At 39.7% G+C, this 20,119-nt stretch overlaps 1 protein-coding gene and 1 long non-coding RNA gene across 2 annotated transcripts; both read right to left on the bottom strand.

Moving 5' to 3' along the window:
* Positions 1-4,145: 4,145 nt before the first annotated feature.
* Positions 4,146-15,413, bottom strand: snx22 (sorting nexin 22). Its single transcript, XM_031752819.2, has 7 exons — positions 15,098-15,413; positions 11,206-11,289; positions 10,987-11,091; positions 6,039-6,130; positions 5,489-5,521; positions 5,291-5,358; positions 4,146-5,180 (listed from the first exon to the last, which is right to left on the bottom strand). Exons 1-7 carry the CDS (start codon positions 15,182-15,184, stop codon positions 5,035-5,037), a joined length of 615 nt encoding a protein of 204 aa, XP_031608679.1. The 5' UTR covers positions 15,185-15,413; the 3' UTR covers positions 4,146-5,034.
* Positions 15,414-19,081: 3,668 nt separating this feature from the next.
* Positions 19,082-20,119, bottom strand: LOC120440961. The gene is made up of 3 exons (XR_005613669.1): positions 20,024-20,119; positions 19,648-19,757; positions 19,082-19,572 (listed from the first exon to the last, which is right to left on the bottom strand). It is a non-coding gene; the product is annotated as an uncharacterized LOC120440961 (long non-coding RNA).

Raw genomic sequence — 20,119 nt, 5'->3', positions numbered from 1 at the left:
CTTTAAAAATCCCAAATGACAGACCGCATTATTTATCGTTAAATCCTTTTTGTCATTTAATGACTAATCCATTTACAAAACACATGACCGAGTCTGAGACGACTTAAGAAAAAATAAGAGGAATTTAAAGAACTTTCCATATTTATGCTTATTGTTTGCTACACCTAAATGAATTGTGTATGGTTTTTTCCTTTAGATGAATAATGTACAATCTCCAGCCTCCAAAGTTTGTGTTTATTTTTAATTTATTGCCACACAAACATACTCCTGTGACATTAACATGAGGAAGCATTGGTAGCTGCAGCCCCCAGGCTGGGAGACTGGCTCCAGCTGACTTCAGACACAACATCTGAGGTCTCTGTCCAGAAGACAGCAGTGTTAGGAACAGCTAAGATACTGTGGAAAACCCTCAAACTTACAGGCCTCTGGCAGAAGCTGGGGTGGTGAAGATATGAGAAATTCAGCAGCTTAGACATCTAATTTGAGAAAGTATGTTTGGTATATGACGTAAGGGGTATAACTATATGTATCTTGTTGTGCAAGTATTGTGTTACAGGACTTTGGGGTCTCCATGGAGGCAAATTATATTATGTTGTTTGCACGACTCAATAAAAGTTTGTGCCATAAGATCTAAAGTGGGTATCTCTTGTGTATGCTCTCCTTATCAGAACAGTGACCTGTGCTGATACTGTATTGCTCACTATGGCATTTACATGACAATGCCATAAATAATGCAAATAGAATAGTTTAGTTGTAAATAATTGTTAATTATAAAGTACGAGGTCACAACAATAGTCGTCTCAAGGTGTTTTATTTATTCCTTTTGAACAGCACTTGGCGACAACAGGAAGGAAGGAGGTCCTTTTCAAAGTCAAAGTCAACGTCAAAGTAAACTTTATTGTCATTTCTGCTATATCCACTGCAGCATATGGAGAGACGAGACGATGAGGCTCTGGTTACATCAGTGCAAAAAAGCTAATGAATAGATATAAAAATGAGTAAGAAAATAAATATACACTTAAGTCTTAGGGGATCAAGAGAAGTTACAATTAGAATTTACAATATACAATTTACAGTTTGGAGTGATTTAAAGTGACCAGTTTAGCAGCTTGTAAACCTGGAGTAAAAAAAATTGTCCATAGAGCAGCATGTCTTACAGAGGCAGTGGTGTGTAAAGTGCAAAAGAGTTGGTTAACAGTTTGTGTGTGGGTGTGTGTGGTGGGGGGGAGAGGGAGGGCTGGTAGTGAGTTCAGGAGCCTGATGGCTTGCGGGAAAAAGCTATTCCGCAGTCTGGAGGATCGGAGCCCGATGCTGCGGTAACGTCTGCCGGATGGAAGGAGAGAAAAGAGTCTGAGGGGTGTGACGGGTCCAGCATGATGCCGGAGGCCTTACTGATGCAGAGCTTGTGGAAGCTGTCCTGTAGCAAAGGGAGAGATGTTCCGATGGTCTTGGCAGCTGCTTTAACAATCCATTGTAGTTTGCTGAGATCACCAGCATTGCAGTTGCCGAACCACACGGAGATGCTGCTGGTTAGAACGCTCTCTATGGTGCCCCTGTAGAACATAGTGAGGATAGGAGGAGGGAGGTTGGCCCGCTTCAGGCGTCTCAGGAAGTGGAGGCGCTGCTGGGCCTTTTTGGTGATAGAGGTGGTGTTGGTGGTCCAGGTGAGGTCGGCTGAGATGTGAACTCCCAGGAACTTGATGCTGTTAACAGTCTCTACCATGGAACCGCGGATATTGAGTGGTGTGTGGGTGAACCGAGTCTTCCTGAAGTTGACAATCATCTCTTTGGTTTTGTCCACATTCAGGGACAGGTTGCTCTCGCTGCACCAGAACGCCGGCTGCTGAACCTCATCTCTGTATGCCGACTCGTCGTTGCTGCTGATGACTCCAACCACGGTTGTGTCGTCAGCAAACTTGATGATGTGGTTAGAGCTGTGTAGGGCGGTGCAGTCGTGTGTCAAGAGAGTGAAGAACAGTGGGCTGAGAACACAGCCCTGAGGAGCTCCTGTGCTCAGCCTGATGGTGCTGGAGATGATGTCGCTGATTCGGAACGACTGAGGCCTCTCTGACAGGAAATCTAGTATCCAGTTGCAGAGAGAGGTGCTCAGTCCCAACTTGCTGAGTTTGTCATACAGTTTTGGGGGGATAATGGTTTTGAATGCTGAGCTAAAGTCTATGAACAGCATGACATAGGCGTCTTTCTTGTCCAGGAGGGAGAGGGAGAGGTGAAGTGCAGTGGAAATAGCATCCTCAGTCGACCTGTTCGGCTGGTATGCAAATCCAGTGAGCAGGGGAGGTTGCTCTTCACATGTTCATGATGATGGGGGTCAGGGCGATGGGACGGAAGTCATTCATATCAGGAAGGGACGCTCAACAGGTCCAGACTCAGGGACCACACCAGGAGTAGAGAAGAAATGCACAGTGCATCATGAGAAGTCCCCAAGCAACACGAGCCTATAGCTGGATAACTGATGGGTGGTTTAGGCTCATCTGGTCCATCCCTAAATACAAGTATCATCAAAAAGGAAAGTTTGAAGCCTAATTTTAAAAGTATTGAGCAAGTCTCCTGAATCCAAACTGTGAGCTGGTTCCACAGGAGATGAGCCTGAAAGCTGAAGGCTCTGCCTTCAATTCTATTTTTAAATATCCTAGGAACCACAAGTAAACCAGCAGTCTGGGGGTGAGGTGCTCTATTTGGATAATATGACCAGTTTTGAAGATATGATGTAGGCTGTTCATTCCAGATTTTGCACATGAGGAGAAGGGTTTAAAATTCATTTCTGGATTGAAATGGCAAACCCCTGATCTCTGTGCATTGTATAAGTTTGGGGTTGTAAGGTCATACTTCCCATAAAGCACAAAGAAAGCATACTCTTCTGACTTGTTTGGTTTGTTTCTTTTACTCAGAGTGAAAAGGTTCAAACTGGTTGGAAATGAACAAAATAGGAAGCCACTCCAAACCCCAGCCACATAACATCTTTACAAGTAAGCACAAGTCCTGCCTGAACTGCTTGTTGTTACTTCCTACTTCTTGCTCCAAGCAAAGTGGGAGGTGTGGCAGCTGTGGAGAAAAATAAAGACTGCACTTTCTTACTGTATTTGCCACACTCAATCACTAAATTTTTATATATATATATATATATATATATATATATATATATATATATAATGATTGGGGTGTTTTTAAAGCCTTTGTGGCTACCACATATTGTTTTTAATAGAAACACTTGAACCCAAACCAGGCTACCATAAAGATTAGACTAGGCTCATATTTTCAGTCTATCCCCCCAACAAGCCTTTTCTGATAGAACGCAAAAAAAAAAAAGAATAAAGCAAAGGATGAAATAACTTACAAGTAAAACGCAAATAAGTTAACATGAGAGCCAACCTCAACAGCAGAATAACAGATTAGAAAGCCAAACAGAGAGCTCCTAGAACGGAGTGCTGCCAGAAACACTAACTGACCAAAGACACCAAAGTGCAGCTTCAGATGCTTGGTGCTCAAATATGAAATAAATATGAGTTAAAGATAAGGGAACCCAGAGACCAGAAACACAAACTAACCCTTTATATTCTTAACACACCTTAGGCAGATTTAAGATTTTCTTTCAAGTGTTGATAGAGGGGAAAAACATGGTCTCCCTTACTCACTCACCTTGACATAGAAGGTACCTGTGAGAAGAGCAGGAGCAAAGCAGTTCTTTGCATACTTTTACTATATCAATGAAGACCCGTGCAACAGTGTTGTGCATCAGCTGCAGATGGAATAGAGTGGATCCGGTAATGCCTGTTATAATGCAGTAGTTCAGGCTGGAGCAGATTGGTGCCGTCTTAAGCTTCAGTTTCAGAAAACTGTTATTAGTGCCAAGTTAGCTACTGTAGTATTTGGGGGACCAATAACAAATTCTTCTGCTTTGTTGTGATTTAATCAAAGACCGGTTTTCACCTCCTGAAAGCACTTGTTGTCAGTACAGTAATCCTATCTCTGTATCCACTGGGGGAACTGGCTCATGATTGCAAACGGATACATTTCCAGCCTAAAGATGGAAAGTGTCTACACAATAATTCTCCCCCTGCCTTCAGCTGCTCCATCAAAAGTGGATTTTCTTGTTCTACATGTTCATAAAGACAATTCACACGGGACCAGTTTGACACTTTATTACAAATTTACTATAAACATGGTACAAAAGTCACACATGCCAAACCTTTGGCTGAACAAATATGGCTTTAAAAATGTAACCTCATATTTAAAATATATTACAGTCAGGATATTAGACATTGTATGCACAAGCTCTGTGCTACTCCTGATTATGACTCTACAGGTTAAACGGTTACGAGCATATCCTAAAATATGTAAAGTGTTTTCCTAAAACATTTCATGAAACTTTGAATCTAGCCCTTTGTTTTAAAATGACTTCCCACTTTCTTAGACACAGTGAATTATACAGAACACAAGAATTGAGGCTGTGGTTTGAATCAGTCAGTGTGAACGACACATACTGACTGATTCAGTCCGTCATGTTCACAGTGTAAAAAAATTAAAACGACTCTGTGAGATATTTTGTTACTTGGTTTGAATACGAGAACATTAAATACATCTTTTCCACTGACGGTGCCCAATCCGGAACATAGTTTCTGCATTTCTACTTGAAAACGGAGATCTCTGTGGCGACAGCAAGAAATCCACTGATAATGGCACATTTAGTCTGCCATGATTTTCTTTCCCCTAAAATTCCATCAACTTCCACCATTTATGCTTTGTTATTTTTCCCACCAGTCATCTGACCTACTTCTCAAATCTGCCACAATGCGAGTTGGATTTCAGAAGACACTAAAAGAGAAATAAACCATGCGCCATGTCTGTGCTGTAGTAACAATGGGTGGAGCACTGCAGCGACAAAGCCTGGGTGACGGGTTTCAGTCCCATTGGGTCAGCCATATAGAAACTCTCCTTTTGGTTTGTCTTGTTGTGCTGATGGCTTTCTTAAAAAAACTATTTTTGCAACTCATGTGTTTTTAGCTATAGCGCACTTTAAGTTAAAACATTAGGCTTCTGGGTGGGGTCAGATGTGGGGAGGGTGGGCTCAGGTTCAGCGATTGTGGGGGCATTGAAGCTGACCCGGACGTCCCGGGGGTAAAAACCCTGAAGAACCCCGTCTACAACCACATCTGGAAGACCTGCAAGACAAACTTTGCTTTAAAGAAACTTTCCATATCTGCAGTAAAGCACCAAACAACAAACCTCATTTCTCTCTGCAGTTTTTCTCCATGCCGTGCGTTCATCCTACCTGAAGTGCTGTCGGTGAGATAAGGATCCTGAAAGAATCCCAGCACTCGCTGATTGGTAAACTGATAACTGAGTAAGCGAAAGCAAAACATAATTGATCAATTTCATGCAATGAGTGTGAGTTGGAACTCTGCTGTCATCATTCATGTGAAAAACTGCACAAATACTGAGAAACAGGAAATACTAGTAATACTCCCACCTGTCATCTTGGCTGTCAAGTTCATCAAGCGATCTGAAATCACAGCAGATAATTACTAAATACTGCCAAAAATTCCAAAATGAAATGCTTTGTGATGCTGTATAGTTGGCCATTTTATAAGATGGAGTTTGCAGGGATGGACGTCTTTTAAAATCTGCCACAGCTTTTGTCACTTGCTTCAGATTCCCAAAACCAACAGGTAAAAGAATGGTGGCTAGTTCCATCTTTTATATACAGTCCATGTTTTTAACCTAAGGATTTATTAAATTTACAGTATAATTTAAAGAGACACAACTAATAAAGACTAGTGTGCCTACATATAGCACACTAGTCTTTATAATTAGTTGTACCCTACACATGCTGTGTTCTGTAAGAGCAGCGGGGACTTAACAGAGCCTCATTAAATGCACTGTGGGGTAGAGTCAAGGTGGCTACTGCTCCAGATCGCTGTTTCTGAAGATTTATTATGTTGTCACATTGCCCCCCGTGACCATTAATAGAGGCGCTAAATATAGCAAAATGTCCGACTTCTCCGGACTGAAGGACTTACTCCATGCTGCTCTTGTTCCCCGTGTGGAAATGTCTAACGTGGAGGAAGTCCAGCAGCACCTGCGGCACATCTTCATTCTGGTAGATGACATCCTGGTGAAAAAAAAGAAGAAAAAAAGAGCATGTTTTCTTTAACAGTTGTTTTAAGGAAAGAAAGAAAAAACACCTTTCTGTAGACAGTAGTATAACCACATAATATTTATAAAGTATGATCTTTCATCAGCAGAAATATACATAACATTTACCCGGGAGCCCGTCACAGGAAACACTTCCTCAAATCTGAAAAGTTACCAAGGAATCTTTTAATGTTTCATTTTATATTCATTTGATATTAAACATTTGAATAGGGCCAAATTGAGTTTTTCCTTATTTGTCAGTATATTCATACTGTTGCAGTGGTGGATGTAAATTAAAAGTTTCAAGTCAAGGTCAGTGTAGTCGAAATCTCTGAAATCAAAGTGTTCTAAATGTTCAGTTTCAAGCAGTTTTTTTCTGTGAATAATGCAAAACTAAACCATTAGAGTACACAAATAAAAACATTTGGAGTTACAAATGAGAACTACAGATCCATTGAACCAATGTTTTGTGCGTTACTCAGTGAGGTCCTAGCAAATTTCTTTGATGCCGAGTAAGTGTCAGCTGATGGGTTTTTTTTTTTAATCTAGTCATGGTTGAAAAATAGTTCAAAAGTTCAATTCTATTCAGTTCACAGAGCACAATTTTACATTTGGTTCTGGATTTAATGAACAGATGAACATTAGCCAGTATGGGGGAAATCAGCTCTCTCTTTCTAGTCCCTGTCAGTACTCTCGCTACAGCGTTTTGAATCAGTGGAAGCCTTTTAAGGGAGTTTTTAGGACATTGTGATAATAACAAATGACAGTAGTCCAGCCTAGAAGTAATAAATACATGAAGTAGTTTATCCAGCATCACTCTGAGACAGGATGTTTCTCATTTCAGAGATATTGTGCAAATACACGAAAGCAGTTCTACATATTTGTTTAATATGCACACTGGGGAACAAGTGAAGTTGTTCGTTCTTTTTAACACTTTCTAGTAAGAGAAAGTTTGGGTTCAGGGATAGTTTTCTACTACTTCTGTATCAATATTAGAGATGGCACGATACCACTTTTTTATGTCCGATACCGATACCGATATCATAAATTTGGATATCTGCCGATACCGATATTAATCCGATATAGTGTTTTTTTAATCAATAAAACTGTTTTTTTAATATCTTGCTGCATTTTGTATAAGTTCATACTCAAGTTTAAATAAACAACAACACTAAAGCTATTCTGTTATACCTGTATGTAAAAAATACACTGCACCCAAAATATTTCATAGTTCAGCAACACTGATCAATCTAATAAACTTAAACCTACTCCATCCTCCCTATTCTGGTATTTTAAAGAGTACTTAGCAGAAATATTAAGCAACCTAACTAATAGGGTTGCAAACTCCCAGCAAAAAAAAAATAGGAACCACCCCCACCCTCCACCTCATGATGCTTAATCAACGTAATCAACTTTAATTTGATGCAGTGTGAAAAAATGCACAGAATTAAATTATTTTTCAAGAATAATTAAATAGATTCAACATCTTTCTTCAACAGAATTGCAGACTGCACAGACGGTACCTTCCCAAAGGAAAAAGTACTATAGCTTACTAGGGTATATTAGACTTAACAGTTACTATATACAGTAATGGACTTCTATACATTTTACATCAGATTAAAACTTTGGGTGTAAGATTCAGATAATTATTTATTAAAAGCTAGACATTTTAAATGAGAATAAGAAAGAAAAGTATATCTTTGTGCCCCCTTTTCCCTGTTCATGCCCTATCGGACCCCCTGGCTACACTTTGCTAGATCCGCCTGCACAGTTACCAGCCGTCAGCTACGTAGAAAAGGATCCTGGTGTAGAAAGTAATATTAAATAAATTCTAACAACAGCTTGTGAAGCTTAAACGTGCTGCTGTTGTTCAGCCGCTGGTTTCCTCTTTCTGGTGCAAAGTGGGCCAAAAACAAACAAGAGAGACGGACTTGCGACAGAAAAGCCGATCAGCTGATCATTAAGCAGTTTCACGATTGAAGTAGCGGCAGGAGAGAGAGAGAGAGAGAGAGAGAGGCAGTCGCTCCATATATCGGTTGTTAAGCTTAACGTGGGAACGCTTTACAAACATTCAGAGATGAACTTACACACTTGCTTTACCTCTCTCTGGGATAACTTCCTCGGAGATGAAATGCTGGATTGCTAGCGAGGCTACAAATAAACACAGCAGCTCTATGACGTGAGCGCACTGCTCCAACATGCTACGGTTATGAGCCGAGTTACGCCGTGTGGCAAGTTTTGTGAGGTGCTTTTTTGATATTTAATGGATCGGATTACATTTTTTATTTCTCACCGATATCCGATCCAGCAATTTACGTCAGTATCGGACCGATACCGATACCTAATATCGGATCGGTCCATCTCTAATCAATATTAGAATAAAATGAGATAAACAACACGTTCCAAAGAGAGGAAAGCACACATCAACGCTTTGAAGCCCGTTTCTCATCCTACTGAGCTGTTTGTCTTCACACTTAATCAGCCACATTTTTATGATGCTAACAGCAGGAACAGATGGGCAATTGTGGTGCTGGTCCAGAAAGGTTAGCTTCACTACCCAACAAATTAGAAAGAATTTAATTTAGAACATAAATGATAAATAATCTGATCTAGTTCTCACTTTGTAAGAAATCGTCAGACCTCCACCATCTACTCTACATGGAAATCATGTTGACATCGTTCCATTTACAGATCAGTTTTTGCAGTTATACAGTGACCAGCTGTCACCTGCGAGCAGTGTTGGTCAAGTTACTTGAAAATATTAATTAGTTACTAATCACTGATTACTTCTCCAAGTAAGGAATCCTATTACTTTACTGATTACTTATTTTCAAAAGTAATTAGTTACTTTATTACTTTGTTACTTTTTAAAAACATGACACACAACCTGAATACGTTATAAAGCAATCGACCTTTCAGCCCAGTTCTTTTTTTCTTCTATTTTATATTCAATATAACATTGAATCAAATGAAAAGGTCTCTTTTTAAAACTTGTTTTATTAGTTTTAATATTTTAACATTATGCACATTGCATGAAGCAAAAATTTAATTATATGCAACATTCTCCGACTGGAAGAAATTTGTTGAACATTTTATTTTCTGCATATTCCAGCATATAAAATAAAATAATTTTTGGTGTTTACACTCGCTCTTTCAAATAGATGCAAGTAGAGCTGGGCGATAGAACGATAACGATATGTATTGCGAAATAACTTTTTCTCGATAGAAAAATTAAACTATTGCGATAGGCCTCATCTCTCTTGTCCTCTTAAAAAAGAAAAGAAAAGAACAGCCAATCCAAATTAAGTAGCGCAGAGCCGAACCAATCACAGCCGCAGCGTCACCTCACGTGACTTGTTACGTACAGCACAAGTGCCATGGCGCACATGTGTATTTGTTTTTGCAGCCGTGCAGCCCGGGTAATGAAGGAAATGAGTGTGCCGACTAGAGAAAAATCAACCGAGAGCGTGACCGAAGGTTACCGAAGAAAAAACCAATGATGGTTCCAATGCCGGAGAGCTTGTCGAACGGAAGGGCCACAGAAGTTCCGTGAGTGTGAAGGTATTTCGCTATTTCAAGTCTGACAAAAACAGAGTAGCGCCGCACTGTAAATTGTGCCGAAAGCAAGTCTGGAAATACAATAAAGCGGTGCATGCTCAATCTCTGACTGAAAGCGCTAATTCGTCATTCGGCTTTTGTCAGACTAAAGTAACTGTTAAAACTGTTTGAAAAGCTAAGCTATACAACAAGGAGAGATTGAGAATTTCCTTTTAGTTCTCAGTTTATTTGATATTGACAAAAGTTAGTCAATTTTGTCTGTTCTTCTGTAAAACAAACTACGATTTATTTTTAGAATTAATATTTTGTTTCTAAGTGGAAGTGACAATTTAGTAGTCTGTTTTGTTTGTTCTATTTTGAAACTTAAACGCTTTAGCGGCTGCCTTTTGTGTAGTTTGCAATATTTACCTTTATTTATCTGAAACTGAAGTCTTATGTTCCTTAAGTACATCTGCCCTGTTGAACTTATTATGGGAAATAAATATTTAAATCAAAACAAGCTGCAGATTATTTCACATTTTACTCTTGAGCAACGGCACATTTAAATCTTACAAATATAGTTATTTGGCCTATATCGTGATATATATCGTTATCGCCTGAAATGAAAAAAACATATCATGATATGAAAAAAATCTTATATCGCCCAGCTCTAGATGCAAGTAAAACACGGCAGAAAATAAATAAACTTACTAAATTACTTTGATCTGCGACTAAACTGATGTCCACATCTCCTTTATTAGGCTGAGGTTTATTTTTCAGATGTCTCCAGTTTAAAGTCTCGGAGCTCTAACGTGCAGCTGTCACCTTAGAAATAAACAGCAGCAATGAGAGCACATTCAGCAAAAAAGGAATCCAATTAAAATGTTTATTTTACTGCTCTGTGCGCTCAATCACCAGATTAATGATTTGCTGCAGCATGTCCTTTTATAACAGTGTTGCATTTTACTGGTGCATTTTCTAATGTTCTTTAGATGTTTTTGATCACCGTTTCATTTTCATCTGATTGGAGCAGGTAGCACTCATAGGGATCATGTTCGGTGAAAGAAGAGTCATTTGATCTTTGAAATGCCCTTTTTTAGATGGATCAGATGGTGCCAACACACCTCTTTCACATGAATGTGCAGGGAAAGCTTTGGTTTTACTTGGCCAGTTGATAACCAGCTTTGAGTGACTGCATAACCTGATTTCCACTGTTGGGGTAAGTGAATCCAGATAACGGAGAGATACGTTGGTTATGTTGAACCCGCTTCGTAATCCAAGCCCCAGATGTCTTACCTGGACATAATCTTCCAGCTCTTGCCTCCTCTGCTCCAGAGGTTTGGTCCTCAGATGTTGGTTCCTTTTGCTCGGGAAATCTGGAGTCTGGACGATTTTCCTGAGCTGTATGTGGTAGCAGCACAAGAAGCCTCAAACATTTCAAACAGACAGATCTGGGTCCCATTTGACATCATTATCATAGTAAAAGCAGCTCTGGTCATAAAACAAAGATCATACTTTTCTGTGGAGATTTTGAAATTCACTGTTTCTTCTCAGCACAAAATGTTTCCTCTCGTTGAACAAGACTTCAATCCTGAAGAGCTGCAAATAAGACAGAACAGGACACACACAGAGGATTCATTCATTAGTCACTACTGAGGCCTTTGGCTCTTTCTAAAAGGTGGGAACTAAGTGGTAGAAGTTGCGTTGAGTGTTGTGGTTCTCTAAAATAAAATGATGAGCAGGGATTAGGTAATAGTGGAAGAAAATGCAACATGACAGAAAAATCTGAAGTTTCTGCTATTTTTAAATAATAAATTGACATTTTCAGAGATTCACAGAGTAAAGGCTCTTTGAATCTCTGAACAATCAGTTGCACAATTCTGGGATGCAATTTAAATTTCCTGTTTAGTGGCTTCTTCCATTGTTTTACACAAACTACAACAACATATACTATGTTGTTGTTATTGTTAGGAGCACCTGTTGAACTGCTCGTCAGTGCAAACCTCTAATCAGCCAGTCAAATGGCTGGGACCTCAATGCATTCACATATACGGACATAGTCAAGACAACCTACTAAAGTTCAAACAGAGCATCAGACTGGGGAAAAGGGTGATTTTGGTGCTAGCAGTAATCAAAGCTCGTCATCTTAACATGGTTTCCTGAACATCACAATGAGTTCACTGCACGCAAATGTTAGACCAGGCACCTCTGGGATGTGGTGTAACAGTAGATTTACATCATGGATGTACAGCAAACAAATGTGAGGCAACAGCGTGATGCTGTCACATCAATATGAGGCAAAATCTCTGAAAAATGTTTCCAGCACCTTCTTAAATATAAGTCTGCTCTGAAAGCAAAAGAGAGTCCGTCTGAAAATTCTAATTATTTTTCCTTACTAAGAAAAAGCATGTAAGCCAATTGTCTTAAAAAAACCAAACGTGTATGATATGTTTTAACAAATGATTTTTATTATAGTGCAGTTCACTTACACTCAAGTTTAAGAAACAGAAGAAAAACTGAGTGAGACGCATCCTTGAGTTACAAAAGTCTATTCAGAATGACACTTTTTAAACAACTAATGTGAAATTTCCTGCAACTTATGAAAAAATAAAAACAAAAGAGGGTCTATCCTGGTACCAGCAAAATGTAACTAATGAAGTGAAACAACAATCAGGTGACTGTGGGGCTCCACTTTTACCCATTTACTGAAATAAAGACATTTTCTTTTGTATGTCACAGACTGGCTCATAATACAAGAACATGACTTCTCCACTAGTCGGAGGCACAGAGCTTCTGATTTCACTCTGCAAATTCGATATATCCACTTTTTCTTTTCTTCGCAATGATGAGTGAACATTTTAATGGAGTTAGTATGCTAACATGTACATATCTTATATGACTACTTTGTATGACTGTCTTTTGCTATTTTCTAACATGGAAGTAGTCTAACGTCGTTATAAATAACTACCTGTAATTAAAAAAAACAATGTGTTAAATAACTTCAAAGAAATCTGAATTTAACGTGTGTAAGCCGTGATTTTACTGTAGCACAGGGAATTGGAACAATCAAGAACAATTTTAGTGAACATGGAAAACTAATTAATATACAATTAAAAAAAGAGGAAAGTTTAGTGTTTGTTAGTTTGCTAAAATCTGTTGTCACAACCCGATGAGCTGTCGATGGATTAATGAGACTTTGAAGGTCTACAAGGCTGCGAATCACCTGCTTTCAAAAGTTCTGGTTTTATTGTAGTGTACATTAATATATATCGGCATACAATAGCAATATAATAAAAATATGAGAGACTAAAACTAAAACTCTGGGGTTAATAAAAACTAAACCACTCTGGAAACCAAGTGAAACTAAACTGAATGAAAAACATAAAAAAGCTCGGGCTTCACGCGGCTCTAAACGCTCAGCTTCTTCTACTCCATGATCTGTGTGATGTCAGAGAGACTGGATATTCTTAATATGGTCATCTCAAGTGACCAGCCTGAGTCAGTGCTACTACATGTTTTAGCTGCGTAGATAGCATTAGCCTTTAGTCATATATGAAATAATCATCATCATAGGATTAATACATTCACACACATTTATAGTACACTTATTACTATTAAGCAGTTTGGTTAAAAGTGGCATTAAACAAACTTTATACTGGTCTGACTTACAGTTTGGTACCCTGCATCTTCTTTCTGAGGATATAAACCTCTTCATACTTGTGACGTGCTTAGACCAAGTCCTTTTGCACTTTGCTCTCCAATGTGCGCCTTTCTCTTGTTTTGTATATATTCCTCTTGGCTGTATATATACATTCTTCTGTTTGCTATTTTTTCCTGCTGTCTTTACTATTTATACTTTTTGACTCCTGCACAGTTGGCGTGGAACACCCATAATTCCGTTGTACATGTACAATGACGATAAAGGACTATTATAATCTATTCTTTCTTTGAGTCTGTGATGTGAGCTTGACAAGCAGAGTGTCACGAATATGGGCAACAATGGGACTGTGGGCTACTCTTGATTGTGTTTGAGCTGTTGTTGATCCTTTCATTTATGGCACAGAAACCATAACAAAAAGCTTCTTTGCAGTGAAATGAAACCAAGTGTTTAAAAAAAACAGTGTCTGCTGCCGCCACGGTCTGAGTTGCTGTTTCGATCTTTCAGAATTTTTCCACGGTTCTTCCTCTTCCAGTTGATCTCTACTGTCACTATATTTCAAGCCCACTTTTCAACCAATCAGCAAACTGCTTACACACAGCATCATCAGCCTCCTCAGACAACACCCTGTTACTTGTTTGGAGAAATGCATGGAAGCATGTCTGCTTAGGCTGCATACCCCAAGAAACTTCAGTCTGCGTGAACAGGGCACAAACAAGGTGCCATCGTTTCTGCTTCAGGCACACAGCGCTCCAATAACCTGCCGTTCAAACCTTCCGTTTGTGAGAGGCAGCCAATCACAATGAAACTGGCTTAAGAGAGAGAGAGGAGCTTAAACTGTTTTTTTTTTGTTTTTTTCCAGACAGAGTCATCCTCTGCCGGGGAATTTAGCTTTGAGGGATTTAGAATATGACCAATATACCAATAAGGATTATTTTGAACAGTGAATGCAACTTTAATCTAGAATCCAGGAAAATAAAGAAGATAAAGCTGAAATGAGCAGAATAGGTCCCTTTTAAAAAGTGCTGATGGTTTTATAGTGTTATTTGAGACTCTGACACCTTAAAGATGTTCCTGCAGCTGAGGGAGTATAACTGAAGTCCTACTTGTATATGTATCCATCTCTCTCTATAAGGAGCATTCTTCTCTCTTGTAACTAAATGTAACAGTTCATCGTCAGTTTAAGTTTCACACACAAATAATATAAAGATTTGATAATTATATTAAAGAATAATATGCAGAAGGATTGGATAAATAAATAAATAAATACCAGCTCAGCAAACTACAACCTCAAAGTGTAGTTCTCAGGTTAATGCATCAACAATTACATCTAGTCACATTGTAAGTCACAGCGGCTGGTCTTCAGTACAATGACTGCTTCAAGTACATTTTACAGTGTAAAATCACAGCAACTAGGGCCACAGTTACTGTGGGTTGCTGCTGCGTTTACTGAGGAAATCAACTGAACGCATTTAGTAATAAGGATAAATGTATTTGTTGTTGCAAGCAAAATTGCGTAATTCTTGCCACTCTGGAGTGGAAAAAACCCTGAGCTGAACTCACTGTCACTCTTCCTTCAGGTAGCCCGGCTTACCTGGCGTGCCCGGAAGACAAAGTTTTACTAATTATCAAGCGAAAAAAAGTGCTTGTGTCCAGATAAACCGCGGTCGTAATTTCATCCCGCTGGATTTGCGCAAAAAAAAACCCCAAAACAAAAAACCCGATAATACTAAAATGCCGCGTGCTCACCTTTTTAGTCTTTCCCGACTCATCCACCTCCTTCTCCATCGATGGTATCGACACTTGAATCATGGGGAAACTTTCCTGCAGCACCATCGGACTCTTCCAGCGGTCTATAATCTACTTGCTGCAGCTGACTGCAGACAGAGCGGTAGCTCCACGCACTGTTCTCCGTGTCCGGAAACTCCGGGATAAGGGTCAGCGTGTGCGCTCTGTAGGTCTCCGCTCGGTTTCCTCCTGCGCCCCACCTACACACTAATTGGACAAACCCATCCACGAGCTCCTTCTGGCACATTAAAGGCACAGACCAGATTTTAGGACCCGAAGCGAGACGGTGGACAGGGTTGACTTGAGTTTCTGCGCCAGTCACGTGTCCGTCACACAGTAAAGCAAGGATGGAGTGTGTGAGGGTTTTAGTGCTCGTGTAGTTTTCTGTAATTTTTCTGCTAACATCAGTATTACAGTATCTAAATAGTTAATAAGAGCGTCTCAGCTTAGTAACTTCTGTCTGTTTGTATAGCCTCACCATACAATAGACTGGCTACTTTGTTAAGTATAACTAATATAATATAAGAACCGCCATATTTCTTTGTTGCATGAATTCAACAAGGGGTTGAAAACATATCGCTGAGATTTTGGTCCTCGTTGACATAATAGCACCACAGAGTTGTCGCTTATTTGTTGGCTGCACATCCATAATGCAAATCTCCACCACCATATATCACAAAGGTGCTCTGTTGGATTGTGAAGGCAATCTGAGTCCCGTGAACTCACTATCATGTTCAAGAATCCAGTTTGAGTTTATTTGATGTGTTATCTTGCTGGAAGCAGCCATCAGAAGATGGATATACTGTAGTCATAAAATGATGAACATGCTCAGCAACAGTTCTCAGACAGGTATTCAGTTGAGCTGTTGTCCAGTTTTGGTGAACCCATGTGAATCGTAGCCTCGGTTTCAAGACTGATGCATTGTATGTTCAGAGGTGCTGTTCTGCATACCTTAGTTGCAACTAGTGGTCAGTCGAATTCCCGATGCATTCCTCCTCTGAACATCGAAAAGGCATTTTATACTAGAGAACCGCCACGCACTGGATATTTTCTGTTATTCAAACCTCACTCTGTAAACCCCAGCAGGTCAGCAGAAATACTCCAAACATCCCGTCAGGCACCAAAAACTATGCCATGTTTAAAATAGAATAGAATAGAATAGAATAGAATGCCTTTATTGTCACTATACAGTTGTACAATGAGATACAGAGCATCTCCTACTCAGTGCAAGCATGCTGGGGGGTACAGTTCTGTAGCGCTATATACATATGGACAGTATTAACATAGGAAAAATATATATATATATATATATATATATATATATATATATATATATATATATATATATATATATATATATATATATATATATATATATATATATATATATATATATATATATAAAAATAAATGTACAAATATACAAGCCGGTTTTAAAAAAAGTAATATGTAATAAATAGTGTTGTGTATATACAGGTGGGTTATTGCACATAGAATTGGTATTGCACAGTGGTGGTTCATAGAGGAAGTGGGAAGAAAAAAATTGGGGGGGGGGGGCTGTGTTATCGGTGCATGTGTGAGTTCAGGGTGGTTATGGCTTTGGGGAAGAAACTGTTTTTGAGTCTGTGGGTTTTTGTGCTGATGCGCAGCAGGCTGAACATGTTGAAACCAGGGTGGGAGCTGTCCTTGATGATGTTTGCTGCTCTGCTGAGGCAGCGGGAGGAATAAATGTCCATCAGGGAGGGGAGAGGGCAGCCGATGATCTTTTGTGCTGTCTTGACCACACTCTGAAGCCTCACTCTATCCGCCTTGGTGCAGCTGCCGTACCATACCGTGATGCAGTAGGTTAGCAGGCTCTCAGTGGACGAGTGGTAGATGCTCAGCAGCAGGTTGGAGTTCAGCTTGTACTTCCTGAGGACTCTCAGGAAGTGCAGCCGCTGTTGGGCCTTCTTGACGACCGCTGAGATGTTTTCTGTCCAGGAGATGTCAGCAGAGATGAGGACACCAAGGAACCGGAAGGTGTGGACCCTCTCCACACACTCCCCGTTGATGTAAAGGGGGGCTAAGTCAGTGTTGTGTCTCCTGAAGTCAACAATGAGCTCTTTGGTTTTCTTAGTGTTCAGTGTCAGGTTGTTTTCTGAACACCAGGCTGCCAACTTCAGGACTTCCTCTCTGTACTCTGCTTCGTCTCCCTTTGAGATGAGTCCGACTACCGTGGTGTCATCAGCAAACTTGATGATGAGAGTGTTGTTGTGGGTCGAACTGCAGTCGTGGGTGTAGAGAGAATACAGGAGGGGGCTCAGCACACAGCCCTGTGGGGAGCCGGTGCTCAGTGTGCGAGTGGAGGAGAGATGAGGGCCGAGTCTCACAGTCACTTAAATCACTTATTTCCCCCATTCTGATGCTCAGTTTGAACTTCAACACATTGTCTTGACTATGTCTACATGCCTAAATGAATTACTGCCATGTGATTGTCTGATTAGATATTCAAACATTAGGTCATTCTGATTAAGTTTGGATAAAACAATAACCTCACTCAAAAGTTTAAAAGCACCCCAAACTACCTTTCTGAATCAGCTGATTTTCACCTTCATAGCGACAGGATCGATGCATATAACAATCTGTGTTTAAACTAACTGTTTAATAAATGGATAATGATGTGAAAGAGGAGGACGCTAAGGATAGAGACATGGTGAGGCTGAGGCAGGTGATTTGAAGTGCCCACACCTAAAAGAAGAAGTCAAAACAAGAAGAAGAAGTTGTGCTTCATGCAAAAATCTGTGTACATTTTACAATCCCTGTGGTTCCACTTAGGTCTCTATGAACTCTTGTTAGAAATATCTGACTTCTCTAACCTCATGACTTTTATTTATTTTGTCACAGACAGGTAGATTACACTGGAGCTTTATGCAGGGCTGAAAACATCTACGTTAAAGCTTTCACAGTAATATAAAACTGTAAACTTGTAAAAGCCAGATGAGGGCATGCAAATGTATAAGGATATGCTTTTATCTGTGTTTTTACTGGTAAAAACTAATAAGAGGGCCATGAGTTAAGAGCTATAGCTATTGCTATAGAAAAACTATAACAGCTTTGGAGGTGGGTGCATTCCCAGTGTAAAAAGATTACTGCAGTCTAAGTCTACCAGCCCTCAGAAAGCGACACAGTCACATGTCACTTTCAAATCCAGGTTCACTTCCTGCTGTTTTCTGAAACTCAAAGTAAAACAAAAAACTGCTGGACATAAAAAGGGATGTAACCCTGGACCACACGCAGCACACAACTGTACTCAAATCCTCTGAAAATCACAGCTTAAACATGAAAACCAGACTGAACGCCCAAATCCTTTTTCCCTCAACAAACAACAACACCTCCGCCAAGTTCTTCCACCACATGCAGCTACGCTCCATGTTTTCATCTCCTCCATAATCACATGCTCTGTGTGTGACCTGTCATCATGGGATTAATATCTTCCCGTCTCCGTTGTTGCTCACTGCGTTTAAATGTAAGCAGACAGCAGAGCTGACTTAAGCAACATTACGTGAGGATGTGTGACTTACAGTCATAGATCAGAGTGGGGAAAAATATAACACACTCGTCTGCCGGTCACGTCATCACACGTTTAACTGTGGTGAATGTTCCGCCTGCTAGGAGAAACTCACTGTGCCTGAAATCCTGGCGTCAGCACACACACACACACACACACACACACACACACACACACACACACACACACACACACACACACACACACACACACACACACACACACACACACACACACACACACACAGGCCGAATACAATAACAAAGAGGAAGTGGTTGGTTTTATAGCTGTAACACCATTTTTTTAAATAGTTCTCCTGTTGGATTGAATTTAAAGAACCCAAACTCACTGAAAACATTCCGATGAGCTTTTGAATAATTTTATTTTATAGGGCTGCTTTTTATACAGGATTTTACTGAATTCTACTTTTACTTTAAACTGCATTTTTTAGGGTTTTACTTAGTGAGCTCCTTTATTTGCTGAAATTCTACTTTCCATCTCACGTATATTATCAAAGCTGCTTTTTTACATGTTCTTTTTAATGCTGTAACGCACCAACTTTTGAGACAAATAAAATAATCTTGTGCTTGTCATCTTTTTGTCAGCGATTGATTCAGTAAGAATTACAGTACAATATTTCAAACACCATGAAAACATTTCATTGATCTGTTCTGTGTAAGCCTGTTTTTTATGAATATAGTTTGATTCTTCTGTACGTTTTAATGTGTTTATTTACAGTTGTATACAGTCTATAGAAGGACTGTGTTTAAAAGATGGATGTAGCTTCTAGATCTGGGAAAGCTGTGTCTACACTGGACGCAAGTCGCTGATTCTGCATCACTTTGAAGCTCGTCTCTCACAGCTCGTCACTTGTGGGCATTCCAGGCTCCTGTTGCCGAGGTAATCCATTAGCATTTACGATCAGGTCATACGGTGAATATGGTCAATCAACAGTATTCTTTACCCTCATTGGTAGTCACTTCAGTCACTCGTGTCTCGCCACTTCACATCGTCAGCAGTTGCTTGAAGTTGCCAGATATCGTCTACTTTTTATGGTCTCTGGTTTCCATGTCACTGTGAAATTGTGACACTGGTTAAAATACGGATGTAGTTTCCAGGTTAGAAAAATAAAGCTGCCTAAAAAAGTGCTGCATTCTATCTGAAGGCCACCACTTTTGTTGCCATTTTAGACTAAAATGGCAACAAAAGAAATGCTCATCTCAAGGTTTCAAAATGGGTTTCAAGCTACACTCAACAAATATATATGTCCAAAATTCTTACTTTAAATTTGCAAATATTTCCATGTAATTCTGTTAAATAAGTACAATGTAAAATGTTACATTTAATGGAATCTGGTCAAATGAAATGTTCTGGGTTGGTATACAGCACAGGTGTTGAACTCCAGGCCTTGAGGGCCGGTGTCCTGCAGGTTTTAG

This window comes from Oreochromis aureus, linkage group 7 (assembly GCF_013358895.1).
Source record: "Oreochromis aureus strain Israel breed Guangdong linkage group 7, ZZ_aureus, whole genome shotgun sequence".
NCBI classification, from domain to species: Eukaryota; Metazoa; Chordata; class Actinopteri; order Cichliformes; family Cichlidae; genus Oreochromis; species Oreochromis aureus.
Note: the sequence above shows the minus strand (reverse complement) of the source record. Positions and strands in the feature narration are given on the sequence as shown.

What these genes read in the sequence shown, in the direction of transcription:
- snx22 (XM_031752819.2), bottom strand. Translation starts at nt 15,184, where the DNA reads ATGGTGCTGCAGGAAAGTTTCCCCATGATTCAAGTGTCGATACCATCG. An exon ending in CTTGACAGCCAAGATGACAG is followed by an intron (nt 5,359 to 5,488) that starts GTGGGAGTATTA and finishes TCGCTTACTCAG; the next exon opens with TTATCAGTTTACCAATCAGC. An exon ending in TCTCACCGACAGCACTTCAG is followed by an intron (nt 5,181 to 5,290) that starts GTAGGATGAACG and finishes TTTGTCTTGCAG; the next exon opens with GTCTTCCAGATGTGGTTGTA.